This window comes from Neomonachus schauinslandi, chromosome 5, assembly GCF_002201575.2.
Source record: "Neomonachus schauinslandi chromosome 5, ASM220157v2, whole genome shotgun sequence".
In the NCBI taxonomy this organism is placed as follows: domain Eukaryota; kingdom Metazoa; phylum Chordata; class Mammalia; order Carnivora; family Phocidae; genus Neomonachus; species Neomonachus schauinslandi.
Genome location: NC_058407.1, coordinates 139,105,143 through 139,130,243, shown reverse-complemented (window position 1 = coordinate 139,130,243; position 25,101 = coordinate 139,105,143). Strand labels below are relative to the sequence as shown.

The 25,101-nt window shown below is 62.3% G+C and overlaps 3 protein-coding genes and 1 long non-coding RNA gene across 8 annotated transcripts; 2 read left to right on the top strand and 2 right to left on the bottom strand.

Annotated features, from left to right (window-relative positions):
• Positions 1 to 209: 209 nt before the first annotated feature.
• ECI1 (enoyl-CoA delta isomerase 1) lies at positions 210 to 8,899 on the top strand. The gene is made up of 7 exons (XM_021698077.2): positions 210 to 759; positions 845 to 958; positions 3,976 to 4,103; positions 6,262 to 6,408; positions 7,128 to 7,249; positions 7,336 to 7,514; positions 8,651 to 8,899. Exons 1-7 carry the CDS (start codon positions 708 to 710, stop codon positions 8,815 to 8,817), a joined length of 909 nt encoding a protein of 302 aa, XP_021553752.1. The 5' UTR covers positions 210 to 707; the 3' UTR covers positions 8,818 to 8,899.
• Positions 8,900 to 9,728: 829 nt separating this feature from the next.
• Positions 9,729 to 12,372, bottom strand: DNASE1L2 (deoxyribonuclease 1 like 2). Its single transcript, XM_021698210.1, has 8 exons — positions 12,276 to 12,372; positions 11,858 to 12,018; positions 11,677 to 11,765; positions 11,488 to 11,571; positions 11,306 to 11,406; positions 11,111 to 11,223; positions 10,706 to 10,957; positions 9,729 to 10,429 (listed from the first exon to the last, which is right to left on the bottom strand). Exons 2-8 carry the CDS (start codon positions 11,999 to 12,001, stop codon positions 10,376 to 10,378), a joined length of 837 nt encoding a protein of 278 aa, XP_021553885.1. The 5' UTR covers positions 12,002 to 12,018; positions 12,276 to 12,372; the 3' UTR covers positions 9,729 to 10,375.
• A 771-nt stretch (positions 12,373 to 13,143) lies between these two features.
• Positions 13,144 to 22,935, bottom strand: E4F1 (E4F transcription factor 1). 5 transcript variants are annotated; one of them, XM_044915577.1, is made up of 14 exons: positions 22,743 to 22,935; positions 20,202 to 20,353; positions 19,116 to 19,221; positions 16,613 to 16,806; positions 16,372 to 16,492; positions 16,054 to 16,215; positions 15,797 to 15,966; positions 15,239 to 15,448; positions 14,901 to 15,009; positions 14,527 to 14,744; positions 14,070 to 14,268; positions 13,854 to 13,996; positions 13,723 to 13,785; positions 13,144 to 13,636 (listed from the first exon to the last, which is right to left on the bottom strand). In XM_044915577.1, exons 1-14 carry the CDS (start codon positions 22,906 to 22,908, stop codon positions 13,280 to 13,282), a joined length of 2,370 nt encoding a protein of 789 aa, XP_044771512.1. In that variant the 5' UTR covers positions 22,909 to 22,935; the 3' UTR covers positions 13,144 to 13,279. The 5 variants fall into 5 exon arrangements, with proteins under 5 accessions (XP_044771512.1, XP_021553716.1, XP_021553717.1 ...); XM_021698041.2 differs by having other exon boundaries at positions 16,063 to 16,215; XM_021698042.2 differs by having other exon boundaries at positions 14,901 to 15,006; positions 16,063 to 16,215.
• On the top strand, positions 22,374 to 23,672 carry LOC123324881. The gene is made up of 3 exons (XR_006540085.1): positions 22,374 to 22,482; positions 22,757 to 23,021; positions 23,497 to 23,672. It is a non-coding gene; the product is annotated as an uncharacterized LOC123324881 (long non-coding RNA).
• The last annotated feature ends 1,429 nt before the right edge of the window (positions 23,673 to 25,101 follow it).

The window sequence follows — 25,101 nt, the reverse complement described above, 5'->3', positions numbered from 1 at the left end:
TGGATGGTCAGCACCAGGCAGCGTCCTGGCAGGTAGCACATAGGCTTCCTGCTCCCCCCAGCTCATCCTGCTGCCTGGAGGGGCTCCTGCCAGGAGTGTGGGCACCTGCTGCCCAGCTGCGGAAGGGGAAGGTGCACGGGCTGCTCTTAGCGCCATGCCTGCCTCAACTACCCGCTTGATTCCGGTGCCCCTCCGTGCCCGCGGCCGAGGCGGAGCTCACACGGGAGGCAGCCAGTAGCCCCCCATCTTAGTACTGCAGTCTCTGCAGGTGCAGTTGGAGAGACAGCCCTGCTGACATCTGGTTGCCTTTGCTGCTCACATGCCGGGGTAGCGGGAGCTTCCACCCCAGTCCCTTGTCACCGCCTGAACTCGCAACCCTCTGGGATTCGGTGCAGCCAGCCCTGGCCCCAGCAGTCCTGCCCGAGTGACTCGAGCTTAGCTTTGGCCGGTGGACGGCAGGGGAAGCGGGCTAACTTGCCATCGCGCCGCCGCCTGCGGGCGGCGCCCGGGGTTCGCCGGCGAGGCGGTGGGGAAGCGCCTGCCCCGTGCAGCGGCCCATACGCGACCTTGGCCTCAGCCGTGCCCTGCGGCCTTGACACCCTGCGAGCCAAGTGGGGCGGGGCTGCCGGAGCAGGGCCTCTGGGAGGAGCGGGCCGCGGGGCGGGGCCTGGACCTGGGCCGGCCGCGACCCTAATCGGGGCGTCAAGATGGCGCTGGCGGTGGGAATGCGCGTCCTGACGCGTGCCCTTCTCCGACCCTGTGCGTCACTCGGGGGGCGGGGTGGGTTCGGGGGCCGCGGCCGGCGGGTGGGCGAGGCTAACAGGCCTCGTGCTGTCGTTCGCAGGGGCCCGGGGCCTCCGCGCGGCCCCCGGGCGGACAGGGCCGGCGGCCGGCGGCGGGGACGGCGTGCGGTGCTTCAGGAGCCCGCGGGTGCTGGTGGAGCCGGACCCGGCGGCAGGTAAGCGCGCCCGGGGCCGCAGGCCCGGACCAGCGCGGGGCAGCCTCCCGCGGTTTCCCGCCGTGCAGCCGTGCAGGGTGGGGAGGGCGCGGTCTCGCGGTGCCGCGCAGTGTCCGGACTCTCGTCCCCGGCTCCCGGGAGCCTCTGGACGCCCACAGGCCGAGATAAAGCCCGGTATTGAAGACCATGCCTGTTGGATTCAAAGCTTAAGGGTCCTCAGTCCAGGTGGTTTAAGTGCGGTTTTAACCCAGTTTTTATCCATTCGTTTTAGAGAGAGCGTGCGCATGGGCGGGGGTGGGGGGTGGGCAGAGGGGGAGAGAGTCCCAAGCCGACTCCCCGCAGAGCTGGATCCCACGACTTCCAGACCATGACCTGAGCGAAACCAAGAGTCCTACGCTCAACCAATTGAGCCCCGCAGGCGCCCCTACCCCAATTCATTGTGAAGGTTCATAGGTTTGGGTTTGTAAAGTTTGAGGGGTATGCCCCTTTATCTAAACTATTGGAAGTTGAAGGGCGCCTGGGGGGCTCAGTCAGTTAAGCGTCTGCCTTCAGCTCAGGTCATGATCCCAGCGTCCTGGGATCCAGCCCCACATTGGGCTCCCTGCTCAGCCAGGAGTCTGCTTCTCCCTCTCCCTCTGCCCCCAGCTTGTGCACTCTCTCTGTGTATCAAGTAAATAAAATCTAAGAAAAAAAAAAAAGGAAGTTGAAAATAGGAAGTATTTTAGAATAATTTTTTTTTTCTTTTCCTTTTTTTAATACTCCAGCATGGCACAGAACTTAGAAGATATTTTACTAATTAAAGCCAGGAGCCACAGTGTGATCATTGCTAACACCCCCCCTCCCCCCAGTTCCCATCAGAGCAGCTCTTAAAACTCTGCAAAGGGGACAGAAAAGGTGGAAAAAGAACTGTCAAAACAGAAACCTATGTTTCCTCTACCTGAGAGAGCTCCCGAGCTGAGGCATGAGAAGGCTTGTCATCAGAGATGGGCCGGCGTCCAGGTTTTAGGGCATGCTGTCTGGTGGCCTAGCTTTAGGCCTCAGCCTTTTGACAGAGGCCTCCTGCTGTGTGTGGGATGCCAGGTTGCAGCCTCAGCCTCCCTCCCTGCCCCAGACAGCTGAGTCAACCTGCCCCCGGTCAGGGATGGGGCTGTTTCCCCCGTGACATCAGGGTCACCCAAAGTCCTCTTCCTTAACTCATGTTCATCTTTGGCCTACTGACCTTTCCCTCAGTGCCCTCGATTCTGCTGGACCAGGCCTGTAAAAATCCAGTCAGCCTCGGGATGCCCGGTGCCTCCGCAGGTTAAGCGCCCAACTCCTCGATTTCAGCACCGGTCGTGATCTCAGAGTCCTGGGATCGAGCCCCGACTCAGGCTCCACGCTGGGCTCCCTGCTGGGCATGGAGTCTCTCCCGCTGCCCCTCCCTGTCGGGCTTGTCCATCAAACCCTGAGATGGCGAATGAAAAGATGACTCCAGACACCAAAGCAGGAGAAAGCAGAGGGCAAGGGGACCAGACGCTGTAGTGGTGAAAGGTCTCGGGCCAAGCTGTGTCTCCACTGTTACTGTGTTTTATCGATACACCACGTGCAAGAGCAAAACAAGAAGGAAGGCGTAGTTTTAACGATCAGGACGGTCATCTGCGGGGCAGCACGTGACAGGAGCCGCAGGGCTCGGGACGGCCGTGCACGGCAAGGAGTTCGTGCAGTATGTGATCACTAGGTGCCTGTGTTTGAAACCCTGACTCCCTGGATGAGAACCTTGAGCCGCAGTAAGAATCCGCCCGCGTTCAGCCAGGAAACTTCGAAGGAGGCCCAGCGTTGCAGGCACGCCTCTGCTTTTCAGTTAGTCTCATCCAGGGAGGCACAGACAAGTCAGATTTTGTCTCTCTGGGTGCTTGAATCCCTACACCTCCTCGCCCCCCCAGCTCCCCACCCACGCACACTCCTGCACACTCTCAAAAAAAAAAAAAAATCCAGTCAGCCTCAGAAACTTGAGTTTGAACCAACTTCAGAAGCTTGCTTCTGGAAAACGTTTGTTGTGCACACAAACTGCCGCTAGCCAGTTAATAAGTACTTCTTTCTTGGAAATCAGAGGTCTCCAAAGAGCCCATTTGCCTTCAGGACTTAGTTGTCATCCCTAGAGAATTGTGTTGACCATCCGGAGATTTGTAAGGTCCTGACCAGAGAAATGTGAACGGGGGCATTTCTGCAGCCCTTGGGGTCTGTCCTCGGGCAGGCAGTGAGCACCCGTGGCCCCAGCTGCTCTGCCCCAGGCGCTGGTAGGACTCGTGAGCACACCAGGGAGAGTTGGAGAACCTCAGGCCGCCGATGTTTGTAGCCTCTGTCCTTAAACAAGCGTGAGCCAGAGCACCCAAAGGGAGTTCCTCCTTGCACATCTGGTCTTAGAGTTTGCTCACTCACTCCTCAAGAAACGGAGGCCATTTCCTCATCCCCTGGGGACGGAGCACTTGCATCTGGGAGAAAAGGATCAACAAAACTTTGCGCACGAATGTTCACAGCAGTGTGATTCACAAGAGCCAAAAGGGGAACCAACCCAGGTGTCCCCCAGCACGTGCATGGGTGCACAGAACGTGGTCCCCACACTGCAGCTCGGCTCAGCCTTGAGAACACGGAGCTCGGTGAAAGAAGCCACAGGAAAGGTCGCAGATTGGATGCTTCCTTTCATGTGAAATGTCCAGCGTAGACAAGTCCATAGAGATGGAAAGTAGACGATCGCTTGCCAGGCGCCGGAGAGGGGTGGTGACTGCTGATGGGCACAGGGCCCTCTTTTGGATAGACATGCTCTGCAACTAGATCATGGTGGTTGTGCGACACTGTGGGTACCTAACAGTCCCGAACTGTCCACTTTTAAATGGTGAATTTACGTCCAGCCAGGGTCTCACCTGCTCTGAAAACACAAGAACCGTGTCGCTGGCCGTGGCCGTGCTGAGGGTGCAGGCTGGCTGGGTGTGCTTTCCCTGGACTGGCTGTGAGCCCTCCTCTCTTCTTGTTCACACTAGGGGTCGCTGTGGTGAAGATGAGGAACCCCCCAGTGAATAGCCTCAGCCTAGAGTTTCTGACCGAGCTACTCATCAGCCTGGAGAAACTGGAGAACGACAAGACCTTCCATGGCATCATCATCACGTCGGTGGGTACTCGTTAGCTCCCCGAGTTCAAAGTCCAAACTCAGGCGCCGTCTGCCTGTCACATGCGTGTCCCCCAATAGAGGTGCCTCCACATTAGAGACCAGTGAGAAGGTCTCAGTTCTGCCATTATCAAAGGCAGATGGTCCCAGCTTCTTGCAGACAAGGTTCGGAACACCCCCTGGGCATGCACCTGCTTTCCTTAAACCCTTGGGTCGTCCTGGGTGTGGCCCAGTGTTGTCACAGCTCTGAGCTGTGTGGGGCTGTCGGGCGGGCCTGATGCACACGGCCAGTGGGTGCTGGGGGGCTGGGCTTTGCAGAGCAGAACCTCGCCCTGTGGAGGAGAGGGTTCTTCGGTGCAGCTCCGAGGGTAGAATGCTCCTGGGTGTGGGTGCTTGTGACAGTTACCGCTGACCTGGCTGGACAGGTTGCAACTGCCTGGGAACTTTGTGCTCCAGATAATTTCTGAAAATGCTCCATTTAGGATGTTGTTTTGGAGCGTGACCTTTTCTCTCTTGTGCGCTGAAACCAAGAGAGCCGCAAGGATGAACTTCCATCCCTCAGCAACGAAGAAAAGGCCCCTCTGCCTCCCTGGCTTCCGAGTGGCGCCATCAGCCTCTGTCCCTCGGAAGCCCACATTCTCCCCGGGTCTGCGTCATCTCCCCATAAACGGGCCTGCACTGTGGTCTTGGCTGTGTGCCTGCCGTGTCCAGAGCAGAGGCCTGCCCAGCGGGCCCGCAGCAGATGACGGTGGGCGGCGTGACGTTGGGTGATGTGGGGACGCAGCACAGGGCCACGAACAGGGCTCACAGCACCAGCGGGGCATTCTCTCCTGGAGCTCCCTCTTTGCTTCCTCCACTCCGGAGGGTCCTGGCCCTCCTCTACTCCCGCTTCCACCCCGTGTCTATGTGTCCAAATGTCCCCCTCCTTAGAAGGACGCCCTGCTCTCCTGTGATCTCGTGTCGATCACATTGGCAAAGACCCTGTTTCCAAAGACAGTCACATTCGTACGTTCCGGCGGGGGGGGAGGGGTAAAGGCGGGTCTGTGTCTTTTTCCAAGACACTGCTTGGCTCCCTCCAGACCTGTTGCTGAATCGCAGAAATTTCCCTCTTTCTAGTCGGTGCAGAGCACTTCCCCCGCTAGGATGACGGCGGCTTCTGTCACAGCGTTCTTTGCCTTTGCTTTCCTCGAGCGCTAGGACTGTGGGCAAGCCTCTGTGCGGACAGGCTGGGGGTGGGGTGCAGGGGGAGGGGTCCCCAGCGGGCAGGGAAGGATCAGGAAAAAGGCAGAAATGCTGGATATGCTCAGAGCAGGAGGAGCTCGGCCCCCACGGCTGCCATCCCTGTCGCAGCTCAGGGGCGTCCGTGAGAGGCAGCCGCACCTGTGTGGCCTTCTGAGGCCGCGGTGGGACACGGGCGGGGACACGAGAGGTCAGCCTCCAGGGGCGGCGCACGCACAGCTACACGGGGGGCCCCGAGGAACCGCGTCCTGCACCCTGCACGCAACCTGCTCCTGTCGCTTGATAGAAGGATGTGGGGACGTCACCCATACTCCACACATCCCCTCACTGCGCAGAGATATGCGGCTGTTGACCCTGGTTCGTGGGTCAGTAACAGGGCGTGCCAGCCCCCAGCATCCCAACCCCGGGCACGCTCCGGCCACGGGAGTCTCATTCTCGTTTGCTTAGGGACATCGTGACACCACTCAGGAGCCCCACGTGTAGGCTTTTCCCATGGCGGCCCCGCGGTCCCTCTACTGCCCCCCCCCCCCACCCCGGTCTGCCGTCTGGGCCAGCAGTTCTTGGCTGGAAAGCCATCCTCTGTCCCAGCTGTCGCTGCTTGCCTGTGTTCGCTTTCCTCTCCCCTCTGGTGGCTGTGTCACGACCTGGGGCATCTGCAGGATACACGCCTTCTCAGCCACTCCCCAGGGCAGGGGTCTGGCTTCTCGGCTCATCGCAGCCCCCTCCTTGCCTTGCTGTGTTCTGACAGCAGCACCTCCCGGCCTGGCCTGGCCGTCTGCAGCTGGCTTGACCTTGGGGGGAGAGCAGAATGTGTGCCCCGAAGCCCCAGCTCCGGCTCCCCATCGCCTCTGGAGCATCCCCCGGGACCTCTGGCTGGCCAGGGATGGACTCTGACGGGGCCCCTGGCTCCTTCGCCCCCCAGGACTGCCCCGGGATCTTCTCCGCCGGCCTGGACCTGACGGAGATGTGTGGGAGGGACCCCGAGCACTACGCGGAGTACTGGAAGGCGGTGCAGGAAATGTGGCTTCGGTTCTACCTGTCCAACCTGGTGGTGATTGCTGCTATCAACGTGAGTGCCCCTGCGCCTCAGCCCAGCCCCGCTGACTCATTGCGGGGGGAGGGGGGGGGCAGACGGGGCCCTGCCCTCGGGAAGGGTGGGGGAGGCCCTCAGAGGTGCAGAGGTCAGTATGACCAGGTGACAAGGGTGGGGGCAGGGCCCAGGAAGAGGGCTGCATGGGGAGGGGGCACAAGGAGGGGGTCAGATTCACCCCTGGAAGCCTTGCTTTGGCCTGGCCTGGGGAGGCAGGGTCTGCTAAGGCTCAGGAAGCCGTGTGCCTGACGACATGGCGGGGGCCCCCCAGTGAGGTGCCAGAGGGTCTGAACCAGGGGACAGGAGGCTGGCGAGAGTCAGGGAGACTCCACAGGCCGCCTCTGAGGCCGTGGGGTGTGTGAGGTGAGGGCAGTGTGAGTCTGGGGTTCCTGGGACGTCCTGCTGGGGATGGAGATGGGTCCTGGGGGGCACTTCGGCTAACTACTTAGCGTTTTAGCATCCCGGCAAAAACTGAAAAGAAAGGCGGCTTGCGACCCCGTCAGAAGGGTTCCGGGCAGAGCCAAGTCCGAGTCCCCATTGTGCACACCCAGCCCAGCCAGTGTGGGTGCAGCACCATGGGGACGGGGAGGGGGGGCTCTTCCTTGGGACCTGGCTGTCTGGAATACAGGCAGGAACCGCCCCCCCCCCAGCCCGCCCACGGCAGCACTCAAAGCCATGTGCTGTCTCTTCCCCTGCAGGGCATCAGCCCAGCTGGAGGCTGCCTGTTGTCCCTCACCTGTGACTACCGGGTCCTGGCGAACAACCCCAAGTACGCCATAGGGCTGAACGAGACCCTGCTGGGCATTGTCGCCCCCTTCTGGTAAGGCTGGGGGCTGCACCTGCACTCACCTCGCCCTGGCCCAAGCCCGTCCACCTGGGAGCCCCCAACAAGTGCATGTGATCCAGGTTCAAAGACACGCTGGTGAACACAATCGGGCACCGCAGCGCGGAGCGCGCCCTGCAGCTGGGCTTGCTCTTCCCGCCGGCAGAGGCCCTCCGGGTGGGCGTGGTGGACCAGGTTGTGCCCGAAGACCAGGTGCAGAGCACGGCGCGGTCGGTGATGGCCCAGTGGCTGGACATTCCAGGTGAGGAGCACGGGGAGGGGCCAGGACCGGCAGCCAGGACCCCCCACAGCCTGATGCTCCTGGTGAGAGCACGGGGTTCTCCTGGGAGGGGGCTGTGTGCACATCAGGAACGTGCCGTTTGTAACAGCAGACTGACTTAGTCCTGGGGCCACTGCAACAAATTACCACATGGCGGGGGGAGGGGGAGGTATGGTCCTTAAAACCACAAAATGCATTCTCTCCAAGTCTGCAGGCCAGGAGTCCAAAATCAAGGTTTGGGCAGAGCCGTGCTCTCCCCAGAGGCTCTAGGGGAGGCCCCTTCCTGCCTCATCCAGCCTCTGGCGGCTCCAGACGCTCCTTGGCCTATAGATGCATCGCGCCAGTCTGCTTTCCCTCCACGTGGCCTCCCTGCGTGTCTGTGTCTCCAGGCTCCCCTCTTCCTTTCTCTGGTCAGGACAGTCGTTGTTGGATTTGGGGCCCACCCTAAATCCAAGATGATCTCATCCTAACTTCATCCGCAGAAACCCTTTTCCAAATAAGGCCACATGCACAGATTCTGGGGCTGTGGTTAGGTCCACTCCCAACCCACTGCACAGACTATTGTCTGTTCATAGAAATTGGGCTGGTTCTGATGGGAGACCAGCGATCAGCAGACTGTCTCTCAAGAGCCAGGGAGATGGTCGGCCTTGTGGGTCACTCGGTCTCGGCCACACGGTGGTGCTGGAGCACAAGGGCAACCAGAGAGTTTGTGACCCAGTGAGCGTGTCGTCGGTGCTGATACTTAAATTGCATATAATTTTCACAGGTCACAGAACGTCCTTTTTTCAACTCCATGACAGTGTAAAAACCATTCTTAGCTTCTAGGCCATGGGGGGGCCAGGTTCGCTGACCTAACTGTGCTGTGAACGAGTACTTAGTGATGTGGAAAGTACCCCCCGTAATATTGGGGAATGAGAGGGACGGGGTAATAGGCAGTTTTCACAGTGTCACCCTCTCTGCTTCTGGGTAGGCAGCGGGGAAGGGCTGGTTTTCATTTTGCTTGTTTACTTGTATGTCCTAAGTTTCCAACCAGAGTTTCTGCTGGAACTCTCTTGGAAAGGTTGGGAGTGATGCCACGGTGTCGGAATGGGTTTTCACACTCGGGCCCTTTTCTGTAGACCACGCCCGACAGCTGACCAAGATCCTGATGCGCAAGCCCACAGCTGACCGCCTGCTCACAGAGCGCGACGCGGACATCGAGAACTTTGTCCGCTTCATCTGCAAAGACTCCATCCAGAAGTCTCTGCATGCGTACTTAGAAAAGCTCAAACAGAAGAAAGGCTAAGGGCTGGGCCGCCTCCATGGGGCTTGGAGCCGGATGCACCCCTCCGGGGGCCCTCTGATTCCGAGGGGTTTTAAACAAGCTATTTTCCAATGTAAAAGTACTTGTAGCTCTTCATTTTGCTGATCTCCTTAGAAAGCCCTGTTCCCTGGAGCCAGTGTCCCAAGGGCCCACCGCCCCCCATGAGCACCTCTTCTGCTGGCAGGTGGGCCAGGCTGTGCTGGACCTCAGTGAGAGCCGCCGCTGAGCGTCCCCTTTGCCAGAGCAGAAGTGGGAACAAAGTCCTGGTGTGGTCCCATCCCTAGCTACCCAGCTGCCTGACTGCTGGGGGCCAGTGACCCACACAGGACCCCCCCAGAGGAAAGCTCTTTGGCCACCACATCTGCCCACTGAGACAGAGGGAGCGCAATGGTCCAGAGACTGGGGCGGGGGCTTGGCAAGGGGCGCAGGAGGCAGTACTGGTGGGTCTGTGCTGCAGGAGCCCTGTTCTTACTTTGGAAAGATCACACCAGAAAACTCGTCCAGACTCTTGAAACAAAGGTTTTTCCTCCATACGGTTCAGGCCACTTCCCAGACCCAAGTGGAGTTGTTTCCAAAACCAGAAACCTCACTGGGCCCCTGTACCCCAGTTCTGCACATTCCCAGTCCTCGGGTGACAGGCTTCCCCGGGACACAGGCTGCGGTTCTCCCTGACAAGCCCCTGCCCAGCCCAGGGCTCCTGAGAAGGAGCCGACCCAGGGTGGCCCCATGGAAGGAGCTATGTATGTACATGGGGTGTGTGGGTCCCACCTGCCTGGGCTGTGTGAGGAGTCCAGCCTGCTCACCACTGAAGGGCTCCCCAGATGTCCCAAGGTGGCCCATGGACCGGGGGGGGGGGGGGGGGGGCGGGCTCCAGACTGCCTGCCCCCTGCATTGCTGGGCAGGACAGGACCCCTCATACACACAAGTGTCTGCAAGGTCTGCAGGACCCGAGAATCGGGGGGCAGGAGGGACATTAGGGACCGGGAGGTTGGCCTTGCGTGTCAACGCCGAAGGTGTGTTTATCCCCAACTGCACTCAGCACGGGTTCTTGGAAGCATGTATAGTTTGCATAAAGAAAGAGACAAGCTTCCCCTAGCAAGCATGGGAGCAGCGTTCTGGAGCCAGCCTGGTCTGGAGGGCATCCGTCCTGAGCAGGGAGTGAATGGGCAGGCCGGGCCATCCCTGTCCCCTAGAGGGTGGGGACCCGGGACCCACTGGGCTGCAGGACCAAAGTTTGGGCCTCAGAGGGGTTGAGTCCTAAGAAAGGACACAGAGGCCTTGAAGCCGACCAGCGTGGTCCTGGCTGAGCGCTCACTCGTGTTTATTGAGTGCAGCCGTGTGCCCAGCGCTCTGCAGGCTGCTCCTCACAACCCTATGAGGTAGGTAGAGTAGCCCATTTCACAGATGGACAAACAGACTGGGCGGTCCTGTGATGTTTTGTAGCCGCTTGTCCAGCCAACCCTGCCCTGCGGCCTTGCTGGGGGCTAGCCAGCCCCCCAGAAGGAACCCTGTAGGGCTGTTCTCCTGGCCATGAGGGTTTTCAGTGCGACTTCAGGGTCACCTCCACAGGAAAATGGTCGCTGATGGCGAGGGCCTGGAGGGAGAGGAGGTGGAACCTGAGCGGCCCGCTGGGCAGCCTGTCCTCCCTCGGGCCCCACCTGGGAAAACGACCACCCCCCAACCCCTGCACCCCCACGCCGGCCAGGGATGGAGCCCACCGTGCAGCCTGCAGGTGGGCTGGGGCCCGGACTGGAGACCCCACGCGAGAAGAGACCAAGGGCATCTTCTGCCATCCCAGACGATCCTTTCAGCCAGAACCGAGCCGCTGTGTTCAGAAGCGGGGCGCCCCGCCCCGCGCTCGCGCACTCGCCTGAGCCTGGTCCAGGTCGAACTCCGCCTGGAAGTTGTGCACGGCGGCAGACTGGGGCTTGAGGTTCCTGCGCAGGCGGGCGCCGCACGCCACGATGCGGTCGTAGGCGCAATCCGAGTTGCCCACGGTGGTGTCGGCGCTGTCGGGGATGAGCCACTTGAAGATCTCGCTGCTGCGCAGGCGGACGGACGGCCAGTCGCGCTCCCGCACGTAGTTGCAGTCGGCGTTGAAGTCGCCCAGGAACAGCAAGTCCTGCGGGGGCCGCGGAGCCGGGGCTGAGCCCGCGCGCACCACACCCACACACACACCCACACACACACACACACACCCGCATGCGCAAGCACCGCGCGAAGCCCCCTCCCCCCGCACGAGCGCACGGGTCCCCGGGGCGGGGGCGGGGCTTACGTCCGTGCCCCACTTGTCGATCACGTCCAGGTACACGTCGTAGAGAGCGTCGATCTCCGCCACGGCCTGGTGCGGCGCCGCGTGCAGCGGGATGAGCACGAACTCCCCGGCAGCTGCGGGAGGCGCGGGTCAGAGGCGGGGCCGGGGGCGGCGGGGGCGAGGGGGTGGGGCCCGTGGGAGGGGGAGGTGCCTCACCCGAGCGGGGGGCCGAGAACTTGACCACGAAAGGTTCACGGCTGAAAGCGTCCTCCGGGTCCGGGTACTGGTACGTGTCCACGACCGACACCGCGTCCTTCCTGGGGGAAGGAAGCGGGCGGGCGCGCTGAGCAGGCCCCATCCCGCCCCGCGCGCCCGAGCCCCGCGGCCCCGCCCCTCACCTATAGACGAACAGGTACATTTCCTTGTACTGGTCCCGACCCAGGGGCTCGCTGCTCACGAAGCTGTACTCGTGCCTGGACAAGCTGCGGAGACACCGGCCAGGCCCGGGGTCAAGGCACGGGACCAAGCCCCGCGATCCGGGCCTGGATTCCGAACGCTGGGCCCTGTCCCACGCCCCCTCCCCGCACCTGTTGATCTGCTCCATGAGCGCGGACACGGCGCTCAGGTCCGGGTCTCGAACCTCCTGCACCAGCGAGATGTCATAGCCAGCCAAGATCTGGGGGAGGGGCCGGCAGGTGCGGGGTCACGCGCGCGGCGGATTCACCCGGGAAGCCCAGCTGCGGCCCCGCCCCCCGTCCCCGACCTTACTTGGGCAATGACGCTGCCGCAGGCCGGGTCCAACACTTTACTGTCGCCAAAGCTCTGGATGTTGAAGGCGCCGATGCGCAGCGCCGCGGCTCCGGCGGCCCCCAGGGCCCATAGCGCGGCCAGCAGGACCCGGGGCCCACCCATGGCGCAGAGCGGGCGGGCTGGGAGGGACAGACACGCTCCTGAGCGCGGACCTGGCGTCAGACACAGCGAGCCACCCCTCTCCGTCCCAGCCCCAGGGGCCGGGCAGGGACCTTTGATTGGGAGGTCCAAGGCGCATCCTTCCCTGCGTCTCCATGTCTCCCCAATGGTGCACTAGGCTTACCGTTGCCATTCTACTCCTTGGGGAAACTGAGGCCCAAATAGAGGGACCCCATCCCCATCCAGGCCCCTGGTCAGCCCGGTCCCCGGGACTCACCTGGGATGTGGATGGGGCGGTATCTGAGGCTCAGGACCGAGGTTGGAGATCCAGGCTGGGGGTGTGTCTGTGGCACAAGACCGGCTCCCCGAGTTTGGCCACAGCAGCTGTGGCGCCAGGGCCCAGGAGGGTATTTGAGGCCCTTGTCCAGGGAGGGGCTGGACTGCTCCGGCCCCACCCCCTCTGCAGAGATGGACGCTGGAACTGCTGGTTCCGGTTCCCAGGGAGAGCCCTGGGGGCAAGGTGGCAGGGGCATCCACCCTGAGCTTGCTCTCGCACCAAGACCATCAGAACCAGGGCTCCTATGACCCTGCCAGCCCCCCCAAAACTGTCAGGACTGGACAAAAGGGTCAGCCACCCAAGGTCCAGGCCTTGTTTTTGTCCTCACACCCCCACCCTCCCAAACTAGGTCATCCAGAATCTCCCTCCGTCAGGGGTGCCCCCTGAGAAAAGGCAGGCTGTGCATTCAGTAAAGATCTTCCCGGCAGCTCTCCCGCTGCTGCTCCGTTGTCCCCTCCCAGCCTGGGTGCCCTGCCCTCCCCCCTCCCCAGACAGCCCCAGGGTTGGAGGCCGTGAAGCAGCGCCCCCTCCCACCCGCCTCCGTGGGGCTGGGGAAGCTGGGGTCACGACTCCAACTGGGCAGGGCAGGGCGGCAGCAGCAGGCTGCCTGTCCACATGCCAGGGACGCCCACACACCGCCACGGTGCCGCCAGCCTGAGCGGGAGGCGCACGAGTCTCTGCCCGCAAGGGAGCCGGGCAGGGGCAGGGGGGCCCCTGGGCAGGAGGCGGTGGGGGGGGCGGGCGGGTGGGCAGGCAGGGGGCCGCCACAGGGGAACCTGCCGGGGCAGTGGCATCACAAGTAGTGGGTTTTCATGTTTTATTGTAAAGCAACAAAAAACTATTTACACTCGCACACCCCCTCTGAACACCTGCATTCTGTGTTCCCTCTTCTGTGGGTCCTCGCCCCTGCCCAGCCCCGCCCCGGGAGCCTGCGGGCAGCCAGGCTAGACGATGACCGTCTGCACCTCGAGCTGGCCCTCCGGTGAGGCGATGACCAGCTCGCCTGCGTGCTCCAGGATTTCAATGTCCTCCGATGAAACCATGGTCACAGTGGCCTGCTCGGCGCCGTTTGCGCCCGCACGGGCCGTGAGTACGGTGCCCTCGCTGATGGCCGAGGCTAGCGTCATGGCCACCTGCTCCGTCAGGCTCTCCGGCGTAGCGATGGTGATGGTGTCGGCCGAGGCCGCCTCTGGGCCCAGCCCCGCGTCCTGGTCCACGGTCACGTTCTGCACGATGATCTGGTGCCCGGCGCCGGCCTGGTGCACGATCTGCTGCACCACCTTCATGATGCGGCTGTCCACCTGCGGGCGGCTTGCGGCTCAGCCGGCGGCTGCGGGGAGGGCACCAGGCCACCCCTCCGCCCCCCAGCCCTCCTCCGGCCCCTCACCTCCGTCTGGGGGCCCTCAATGATCTCTGCGGCTTCGCTAGTCTCCGCGTCATCCGCAGTGGCCTGGGCGGGGGTCAGAGGTCAGCCTGGCCGCTCCGAGGCCCACCCCGCCCCAGCGGCCCCGCACCCACCTCGATGATGTACTCCTGGGTGTCGGCCACGACGGACGAGAACTCCACCAGCACGGTGTGCGGGTCCTCGGTGAGTACGGTGGCGGCTGCTGCAGGACTCTCCTCGGACACCAGCAACTCCTCCACCTCCAGCAGGCAGCCCCCTGTGGGCGGGGCTCAATCAGCAGGGCGACTTCCCGGCCCCCCCCCCCCCCCCCCGCTGCCCGTGGCCCTGACCTTTGGTGCGCAGGTGCCGGTTGAGTGTGCCGTGCTCCGCGAAGCCGCGGCCGCACCTGTAACACTTGAAGGGCTTCTCACCCGTGTGGTGCCGCACGTGCCGCACCAGGGAGCCCTTCTCCCGGAAGCCTCGGCTGCAAAACGGGCACACGTGCGGCTTCTCCTCCAGGTGTGTCCGGAAGTGCACCTGCTGGGCATTCTGTGGGGCCCCACCATCAGCATCCACCTGGCCTCAGCCACGGCTCAGCCCGCACTCTCTTGCCCCCCGCGGGCCAAGGGAAAGGGCCCAGGGGCCAGGCAGGAGGGGTGAGGGCCCTCGTGGTCAGGAGAGACTGGGGGCGGGGGGAGGGCAGCGGCTGGGAGGCAGGGAACATGGCGTGGATCTGGCCTGGGGCAGGGGAGCCGGTGGATTGGGGGGCGGGGGTCAGATGCCAGGGTCCAGGGCCTGAGGGCCCACCTTGGTCTTGTAGCACTTGCCACACTCGGGACACGGGTAGGGCCGCTCATCAGAGTGGACGCGCCGATGGCCGCGGACGTGGGCGATGGTCTTGTAGAGCTTCCCGCAGTCTCCACAGCGGAAGCGGCGCTCGTGCACGTGCACCTCCTGATGCTTCTTGAGCAGGTAGGCCTTGGGGAAGGCCTTGCCGCACTGCACGCATGTGAACGGCCTTGGCCCTGGGGCCGCACACGAGGTCAGGCCGGGTCCACCCCTCGAGGGCCCCCTGCCTGCTGCCCACCCAGGGACCAACCTAGCCGCCCACCGCACACCCAAGGCCCATCCCAGCCTTCTGCTGCCCGGTGCCCCACCCCGCACCCTCCCCCGCCACCCACCTGCATGGCCCCTTTTGTGGGCCTCCAGGGTGGCCACTGTCGGGAAGGTCTCACTGCACTGAGGGCACGGGTGGGTCCTGGGCACAGCGGAGGCCCCACTGGCCACCTGCTGGGGGGGGGAGGGGCACAGCACGCCTCCAGCACCTACTGCGGGCTGGACCCCAGCAGTCCCAAGAACAGACCCGTGGCACCCCCCCACCCCGCAAGCTCCATCGTGAGCCCCGAGAAAGCAGTAAACAGGGAGCACAGCAGGGAGGATGGCTGCCAGGCTGGGGTGGTGCCCTTGTAGCCGAGGTCCAGCCCCCCTCGAAGGAGCACGCCGCAGCGCAGGCACCTACTGTCTCCACGGGTTCCACCTCCAGCAGTGGCAGCTCTGGGGGACCGTCTCCCAGGGTCTGGGGACTGGGTGCGGCAGGAGGGGCTGGCTCCAGGGCCCCCTCCTCGCCGGTGACACGCTCAAGGACAATGCCGGAGTTCTGCATGGCTTGGTGTAGCAGGTTCTCACGGCCACCCTCGCTGGAACAGGGAAGCTCCTCGGGGTCCGGGGGCTGTGGGCAGGCAGAGGGAGGGAAGCTGGCCAGGCAGCCTAGCACGCGGCACCCACTTGTACCCACTGCACAGGGCAGGCCCCACGGGGCCTGGGGGGGCACCGCGCACACCCAGAGAAATGCTTCGGGGAACCCCACAGCCCACTCTCCCCGCCCTCACTCTCCCCCTCCCACCCAGCTCCCCGTCCCTCGCCACCCTGTAGCGTGCCACTGGCATCCCACCTCCCCTGCCACCAGACTGAGCACCAGGAAGGCGGACCAGGTCAGTCCTGCTCCCACTGGAGCCAGTGACCAGAACAGAGCCTGGCACTGGGCGGACAGAGGCCACTCCCCCCGGCCGGCCCACACCTCTGGGGCCAGGGTTTTCATGCCCAGGGGAAGCTCTTGCATCTGGACGTGGACTTCGTGGATGACAGTGCCCTTGGCATCTGTCACCAGGTGAATCACAGGTGAGGTCTCCATAGGTTCGCCCGTCACCGATGAAGATGGGACCGTCCCCACAGTGGAGGTGCCAGACCCTTTAAGGCAGAACGAAGAGAATCCTTGAAGAAACCCGCCCAACCAGGGTGGCCCCCAGGGCCAGGGCCAGGACAGGGAGCCCCCACCTCGCTGACCTGCAGGCGCGTCTTCTTTGCCGACAACCACATCCTTGCTCATGCTGAAGCGGATTTTTTCTGTGCACGGGGTGAGAGACTTCAGGTGTCGGGTCAGCGCACCCGACTCCCGGAAGCTCTTCCCACACTTGGCACACTTGTAGGGACGCTCATCTGTGGAGAGAACAGAGTCGGCCCCGGGCAGGGCCAGCAGCCTGAGGCCCCGGGGAAGGCAGGCCCGGCGCCACAGCACCACGGCCAGCCAGAGGCCGGGGCCCCAGCAGGGCCCGTGGCAGTGCGCTGGGCAGCCCCCGTCCCCGCCTGGCTCACCTGTGTGCCGCCGGTGATGCCGGATGAGCGAACCCTTGGTCCGGAAGGAGGCCCCACACAGCTTGCACTCGTGGTCCTTGCGGCTGCTGTGGGTGACCATGTGGGCCTTGAGGATGCTGCCCTGGGGGAGGGGACGAGTGGGGCTCAGGCGCCTCCCAGGGCAGGAGGGGGAGGAGGCCCGGCCCCAGCAGCCGCTCGGCCCCCCGCGCAGGGCCGGCCCGCACGCAGCCCCAGGGCTCACCGTCTTGAAGGTTTTGTGGCACAGCACGCACACGTAGCGGCCGTGCTCGTTGACCAGCAGCTTGACCTGAGCCTGCTCGCCCTCCCCGCTGAGCCCAGGGCCCTGACGGCTGGGGCTGCCTGGGGCTTCTGCCATCTCGCCGTCCCCCGGCTCTGCCTCAGCAGCCACAATGACCTCTTTGATGTGTCCGCCGCCTGAGGAAAGAGGGGTCAGCCGCGCCTCGGATCCCTAGCGGGGAGCACTGCGAGGGGGGCAGGGAGGGGGCAGCGGAGCTGTCCCAACCACCTCCGGCCCCGGTGCCTGGCACCTGCTCCACGAGGGGGAGGTACCTCCTCTGACTCTGCAGAGCTGCCCGGAGGAGCTCCAAGACCCCAGAACGTTCCCAGTGGGGAGACCCAGCATGAGCACCAGTGCCCCCTCCTAAGCCAAGGAGCACAGGACTAGATGTGGGCAGGGGTCCTGCCACCTCGAGGGACAAGCGAGGGCCAGCACGGAGACGGGGTGGACATCTGCCCTGCTCACGGCACCGGCTCCCCTGACAGGTAAGGCGGCTGCCTCTGGGGATCCCTTGCTGTGTCTCGAGGCAGGGAGGCTGGGGACACATCTGGGAGCATGAATGAGTGCTCCCGAGACACCTGGGACTGCCTGAGGAAGGAGGCCGGGCTTTAGCACCTCTCACGGGTGATGAAGAGATCTGACAACGTGCAAAGCTAAGCTGTAAACACACTTCACGATTTCTGCTCCTAAATATTACGTGTGGGGAACGGTTGTAAAGCCACCTCTTAGGAACCATCTCAATCAGATGGGCAGAGTGTTTTGACAAGCCATTCTCCCAAACAAGGGAAGCACCGTGACTCAGAAATAATTAAGGGCATCTCTAGCCTCTGCCCTGGCTGACGTGCCTGATGATCTATCTTTCCTCCGCCCCAGAAGCCAACTTCCAAAAAGACGGGGACTTCTGCCAAGCAAGAACTTGAGATAGAGTGTGGCGTGACAGAGAGCGGATGGAGGGGTCAAGGAAGGAGAAACATGGCTGCCCTGAGTCCAGAGATGAAATGCAAGTCTGTTTGCAGGGAAGAGGCAGGAGGGCCTGGTACGGGTACCCCCTACACAGCCCCCGCCCCCTGAGGCCCCTGGCCCGGCAAGAAATAAGATGCTCCAGTCCTAGGATGCCAGCAACTGGCAGTTTAGAACTCTAGCCAACCTGGACCAATAAGCAGCTAACACCAGGAGGACATCTGGGGCACCCAAGGGGGCAAGAGAGACAGGAGGTGCCAGAGAGGAGCTCCCGGAGCTCAGGGCGGAGCTGCTGAGCAGCATGTGTGGGCCGGCTGGAGGCTGCAGTGCTGGGAAGGGGCCTGGCTGGCCAGGGGTCTGGAACCTGTGGGTGCCGGCCGAGCCCAGGGAACTTGTTTTCCCGTATGACACCACTCACCCCAGAAACCAAACTCCATGCCAGGGCCGTAGCGCAGCCCCACCTCCCCCATGACAACATTCCTGTCCCGGAGTGGCACAGGCCAATGTCCCCGTCCACAGGAATGTCAGACAGCATGGAGACGGAGACAGGTGTCCTGCTGCCTCCCTGAGGTGGGACCTTGGCAGAAAGGCCTGCTCTGACATTCCCCTCCCTGAGGTCTCCATCTCTCTTCCTGTCCCGGCTGGTTCCCAGCACTTCGTAAGGCCAAGTTCTACCTGTTGCCCAAGCCCGTATCCTGTCAGGCCGCCCACTCTCGCACCTGCCAAGACTCCTGCCCAGCAGACTGCCAGGTAACAACCATGGCCTTCCCAACTTGGCAGCAGGCCCCGCCCAGCCTCCCTCCTGCGGGGCACACACCCAGCTGCTGGCGGCCCTTTGAAGGTTCCCCCTTCCCAATCCAGGGAACAGGTTTGGGTTCCGCCTTCCCAATCCCCCTTCCCAATCCTGTCAACAGGACACCCCTCCCCTACATCAGTAGAGCACTTTGACTTAAAAGGAGCCATCAAAGAGGTTGACTTGGCTCTGTATGCTCATTAAAGCCAGGTGAGAATCAGGGCAGGAGTCGCCACCCCCACATGGGAGGGGACAGCAAGCTCAGACAGCAGGTCAGGACAGAGCTGGAGTGGCAAGTGCATCCCATGCATACCCCAACCTGACCCATCAGAGCCGACCGTGGGGTAAGGAGCAGGAACCGGGGGTGGTAGAAAAACAGTGAAGACTGCAGAAGGACCAGGGAAAAAACTGCAGAAGCAACCAGAGGAAACAGCCAGCTCTTGACTACGCACAAAGTGAGGACTCTGAGTGCAAGCGGCATGCTTCCCCTTTCCTGGCAGGGCAGGGCCTGGTGCCTGGTGCTCAGCCCTGAGGGCCTTAGCCCTCCTCAGGCAGGCCTTGCTCTCAGGAGAGCAGAGACACGGGCAACAAGGGTCCCTAGCCTCTGGTACTGACCACTAACAGCTGATAGGTCAGCAACAGCTGTGCTGAGAGCCACACGTGGACAGCCACGGTGGGACCATGCTGGCTTACCGACGAGGTCAGATGCGTGGCTGATGTCTGCCGTTAAAGCGGCTGCCTCCACCACGATGTGGGCCACAGTGATGGGCTCCTCCGGGCCTGCCGCCGCTGGCACCACCTGCCAGGGGACAGAGAGGACTCATCTGCGGGGCTCCGGGGCTCCCTTGGCTTGGAGAGGACAGGCTTGGGTTTATGTTCATGCAGGAAGGCTGTGGTGAGGCCTCTCATCCCCCCGCCGCAACATCTCTCCTGTCCCTGCTCTGAGCCTGACTCCCGCCTGGTCCCTCCATCTCAGGCCTAAGGGATCAGCCCCATCACTCAAATGCCTCTGGCCACCATGGGCTGAATGCAGAGCCCCAAGAACCTATGTGGAGCGCTCCAGAAGGAAGTGGCCAGCGGCCCAGGCCTGCGGCTCAGCTGGCTGTGCAAGGATGAAGGTCGGCACACCCACCAGCCCCAGCCAGGGTATCAAGGGAAAGAGCCCCAGGTATGTGGGACCGGGGGTCTTCCTGGAGGGAAGGGCACCACTGGGAGGGGCCAGACAAGGGCACGGGGTCAGAATGAGGCAGCTGTGAGCCCTGTGACTTCTGGGCCACTCTGTGATGACCTGAGGCAGCTGACATCTCTCAGAATCTCCTTTCCCACCTCCATACAATGAGGATGACGGGAATGCCACCCTGCGAGGGTACTGTGGGCCCTAATGAGACCGTGCGTGTAGCCAAGCATGTGCGCAACACCACAAAGTTGGCCATTTTTATGACAAGGTGGCAGGACCCCCAGAGCCACCGTTGTGGAATCCAGAGGAACTGTGTGTACAGGGCAGGAGACAAGCCCTGAGCCAGGACAGGCCCTGAGGTTCCAAGAAAGGAGGGACCTCAACTGCACGGCTCGGGCCAGAGGCCACTGAGAAGGCTGGACCACCCCGAGCACCGCCAAGCTCTTGGGGTGGCCCAGACCCTCCCTCGTGCATGAGCAGACACCGGCCTCCCGCCCAGCCCCCGAGCCACAGGAGAACCCGCCACACCCACCCCCTCCAGCCATCAGGGGGCAACGCACACATGCACAGGTACGTGCGGGGGGGGGGCGGGGGGCGCCCACCTCCTGGGCCAGCAGCGCGCCAGTGGCACGGGCGGTAGGCAGGGCCTCCTGGGGGGCCCGCTGGCACACTTTCTGGAGCTTGTGCTGAACAAAGTCTTCCAAGGCAGTGAACTCCGCCTGGCAGCGGCCACATCTGTGCACATCGTCCTCATCTGCAAGAGCCTGTGGTCAGTGGGGCTCGGGAGGGCCTCCAGGCCTGGGTGCCGTCAGAAGCGGAGGCAGCTTCCCCAGCCCTCCCAGAGGGGCTGAGAACACCCATGGAGGACTAGGGTGCCAGCCCCCTTCCTCTGGAGATCTGCAGAAGGGGCACCCACCCCAGGCAGAGTAGCATCCAGCAAGTGGTGGCCCCAACCATACAGTTAGTTGTGTCCAAAACCCCCACTTCAGAGATGAGGGGACAGAGGCCCAGCGAGCAACTAGGAGGTGGAGGGATTCGCCCACACCAGTTTGGGGACAGTGGAGGACCAGGGATTAAGACTTCTGGGCTATCCATGTGCCCTTCGGCACCTCAGTGACCATGTCTGGGTCCATTTGCTCATCATAAAATGGGCCAATGCAGTGCGTGTACGGTGCAGTGGGGATCAGTGGGCTAATGTCCACGGGGCTCTGGCTGAGAGGCCAGCCCTCGGCAAAGACAGAAGAGGCAGGACACCCTGACCCGTAACCCTTTTTCCTCACTGACTTGCTGCTTTGCTGTTTCTGAACAGGCAGGAGCTCCCTGTTCTCCTGAAGACACTCAGGGTGGAACTTCCCACAGGGGCTCCACACCCCAGGAACATCACACCGAGCCCCTCACCATCTAGGCTGACCAGCCAGTGCCTGCCCCATGTCCTGCAGAAGACACTTCCCACTCACTGAGTTTCTACTGGGTGCCAGGCACCTCCCTGGGGATGTCACCAAATCCAGCCAGCACCCTGGGGAAATAAGGATGACTATTCTCATTCCAGAAAAGTGACTTGAGATTCAAGGCCACCCAGTTGGTGAATGTTAGAACCAGAACCTGAAGCTGAGGGTCTGCTCCAGATGACCTGCCACTTGCACAAAGGGATGGGAGGATGTCCCTTGTGCTTCCATAAAAGTCCACCCGTTCCCAGCGCCTCACTTGCAGCCCCACATCAAGGTCAAACCCAGGCCTGGCACAGAGAAGGAGCCCGGTCAACGTCTTCTGAATTAATGAGCAAATGAAAGCCGAAACCACAGCCATGACTGACCCACAGAAGACCACAGTCCCCTCCAGATGGCTCACAGTCACAAGCCAAGCACTGAGGTGTCCACCACCCTCTTAACCTTCCCACCTCGCTGGCCAAGTCTGACTCAATGCTGCCGATGAAGGGACATGCCCCGCCCACACAACACCGACAGGGCAAGGGGCGAGCCCAGCAGGGCACAGCAACCTCCAAAGAGATTCCTCTCCAGGTTGGCACTGCCCCTAATGGTCCTGCCCTTCCCCAGCTGGAATAAGAAGGAGCAAGAAAAAAAACGTACTGAGAATATGAGCTCTGTGGAGAGAGGGACTACCACCCCAGTAGCACCAGCCAGCCCCCTCCTCTCAGGCCAACCTGGAGAGCTGAGGATAGAGACCCTCCTTCTGTCTGAAAAGCTATCCGAGCACCTGTGAGCCAGCCCTGGGTGTGCACTGCTCTCAGCGGGTCACCACGTACTCTACCTTCCTTGTCACCACCACTGGAAGGTCGCAGAGCCCAGAAGTTAGGGGACCTGGCTGAGGAGTCACACAATCCAGTCCTTGCTGCTTACTAGCTGGGTGACCTGGTCACTTTGACATCTTTGAACCTCAATTTCCCTCATCCACAAAATGGGAATAACAACAGTAAGAGCCTCCAGGGTTGGTTTTAGGATGAAAATGCCAAGACGGGGTAAGTGCCTAACACATTACTAGCAGCGACAACATCCTCCCCATTTTGTAAGGGGAAAGGGTGGCTCACCTGCCCAGGATCAACTAGCCAGAAAGCGGCAGGTCTGAGATGAAGCTCGCAGGCTGGCTGCAGAGCACCGGCTCACCACCACTGGGCTCTGCTGTCTCCCCAAGGGCCAGCCCGGAGCCCTGGAGCCCCGAGGCCCCGCCTTCCCCCCCTCGCAGCCTCCAGCTCCACCCCAGCCAGGGCTCTAGAGGCCCGTCAGGTGCAGTGGGAGGGGGCCCAAAGGAGAGCAGGGCCGTGCCCAGACAGGCGAAGACGGGCCGGACCGCGGGCCTGAGGGGCAAGGCTGGCCGTGGAGGCGGTGGCAAAGGTCTATACGGGCAGCCCCTGAGGCTTGACCACCTGTGAGTGTCCGTGAGTGGGCACCGAGGCCCACGGGGTGATGGGCGCCCCGTAGGAGAGGCCCGAGGGTCTGAGGAAGCCGGGGGGGGGGGGGGGGCTCGGGGAGGGCTACACAGGACCCCCTTGGGGACCCGGGAGGGCCGCAAGGAACCAGGGTCTGGGACGGTCTGTCGCGTCCACAGCTCAGGCCATCGGGGCTGCCTCCAGCCAGGACTGAGCCGTCCCCACCCCGGCCGCGCCCGACCCCGTCAGGCCCTGTTACCTTCCTCGCTAAAGGGCGCCGGGAGGCCTAGGAAGCCACCAGGGGCCAAGGCCGCCGCCGCCGCCGCCGCCGCCGCGACCCCGCCCTCGCCCGCCTCCCGCCCGGCTTCGGCCCGGGCTTCTGCCGTATGCGCGGCCGTCACCCGCACTGCCATCGCGCCCTCCATGTCGCAACGCGCCGCAGGAAGATGGCGGATTTACGACCGTGTCGTCATAACAACGGGCCGCGCTGAGGGGAGCCGGAGAGAACGACGAGAGGAGGACGACGGGGCGGGGCCAGGTTCGTTTGACAGACAGGCGGCGGGGCGGAGTCTGAGAGGAGGGGCCTGGAACCGCAGAGGCGGGGCCAGACTCCCGGAGAGAAGGCACGGGGCGGGGCTGCTCGGGGGCGTGGGACGGCGGAGCGGACAGACAGGCGGAGGGGCGGGGCTTGGTGCGGCAGGGTCGTGGCCACGCAGGAGGGGAGGGCTGGCTTCCCCGAGCGGCGTCAGGCGGGAGAGAGCCGCGGGATGGTTGAGGCTGGCGGGCGGCTCGCTGGGCACGGCCCCGGCTCCGACAAGTAGTGTGGTGCTCACCGCCGTGGCCCCACTGCCTCGGGTCAGAACCTCCCTTGCTGGTTGCCGGGTCCCAAGGAAGACCCCGAATTGGGGTTGGCTCTCGGGTAGCTTCACTACCCCTTTTACACTAATGCATATCTTTTAGATTGTAATAAATAACGTAAGAGTCACCACTAGTGACATTTAGCGCATTCACAGTGTTGTAGGAGCATCACCACCATCTAGTTCCAGAACCTTGTCCGGAAAGGAAAGGAAAGGAAACCTGTCCCCTTAGCAGTCACTCCCGTTCTCCCCTACTCCCAGCCTCTGGCAACCAGTTTCTGTCTGTGTGGCTTTGCCTTTTCTGCACATTCTCATGTAAGTGGAATTACATATGTGGGCTTTCCTTTGGCTTGTTTTGCTTAGCATAATGTTTTCCAGATTCATCTATGTTGTAGCATGTTGTAGCATGTGACCATACTTCATTTCTTTTTATAGCTGAATAATATTCCATTATCTGGATAGACCACAACTGATTTATCCATCGCGTTTGGGTTGTTTCCACCTTTTCTACTTATTATGAATAATGCTGCCACGAACACATGCAAATTCCTTTTATTCTTTCTAAGACCGTATTGAGTTAGCTCTTTGAAGCTGAGCACTGTACAGGATTCTTTCATGTAAGGTATCAACCATACCCATTTTGAAGATGAAGAAACTGGGGCACAAACTGATAGGATGCTTGCCTGAGGGCAGACTGGAGACTCAAAGTCGGTCCAGAGCCATGGGCTGGAAACCCACAGGGTGTGCTCTCCCGGCTCAGTTATTTTTTGTGATCCAGCCCGGCGCTGGATGCCAGAGATTCAGATGAATCAGAACGGGTCTCCTCCGGGAAGGCTAATCTCCAGGGAAGACCAGGTGGAGACACAAGGACCCAGGCAGAGAGTGGGCAGCTCTGCCCTGGGAAGGACACCAAGCAGAGACTGTCTTCCTGCCGGGGCTGCCCAGCTGGGGCCCCGAGGACCCTTGGCCTGGCAGCAGCAGCGATGTGTGAAGCTCAGGTCAGATCACTGGAGGTTGGGCTGGGGCAACGATGAGGCTGCTTCCTGCAGGAGGCTTGCTCCCCATTGCAGGAGTTTAAGCAGATGGAGTGACATCGTTTCAAAAGGATCTCTCTGACTGTGGTGCAGAGAAAGGACCACAGAAGCAGGGAGATCCCAGATGGTCTCTGAGAGGGACTAACAGGAGGAAGAACAGGTGGGGGCATGTGGAGGGGGCTCTGGGAAGGGAGGACCAGGACGACACTCCACTTAAGGTTGTGCTGAGGAGTAATGGGAAGCCAGCGTCAGAGAGATAGAGGAAGCCCCCAGGAGAATGGGGTAGGGAAGGGTCTCAAAGGCAGAGAGGACAGCCTGAGTGTGGGTGAACATGAGGAGAAGGAGCCGGCCCAGAGGAGACCAAGAGCCTGCCCTGTGTGCTCCAGAGCCATGTCAGGGGCAGGCCAAGGCTCCTGCCTCATGGTTCCCTGGGAGTCAGAAAAGGGCATCCTGGGGGCGCCTGGGTGGCTCAGTCGGTTAAGCGTCTGCCTTCGGCTCAGGTCATGATCCCAGGGTTCTGGGATCAAGCCCCACATCGGGCTCCCTCCTCAGCGGGAAGCCTGCTTCTCCCTCTCCTGCTCACCCTGTTTGTGCTCTCTTTCTCTCTATGAAGGAAATAAATAAAAATCTGTTGAAAAGAAAAGGGCATCCTGATCCCGTGGGTTCTGGGTCCTGCCTCAGCTAGAGCCCAGGCAGGCCAGCGGGCACCAGAGTGCACAGGCCTGAG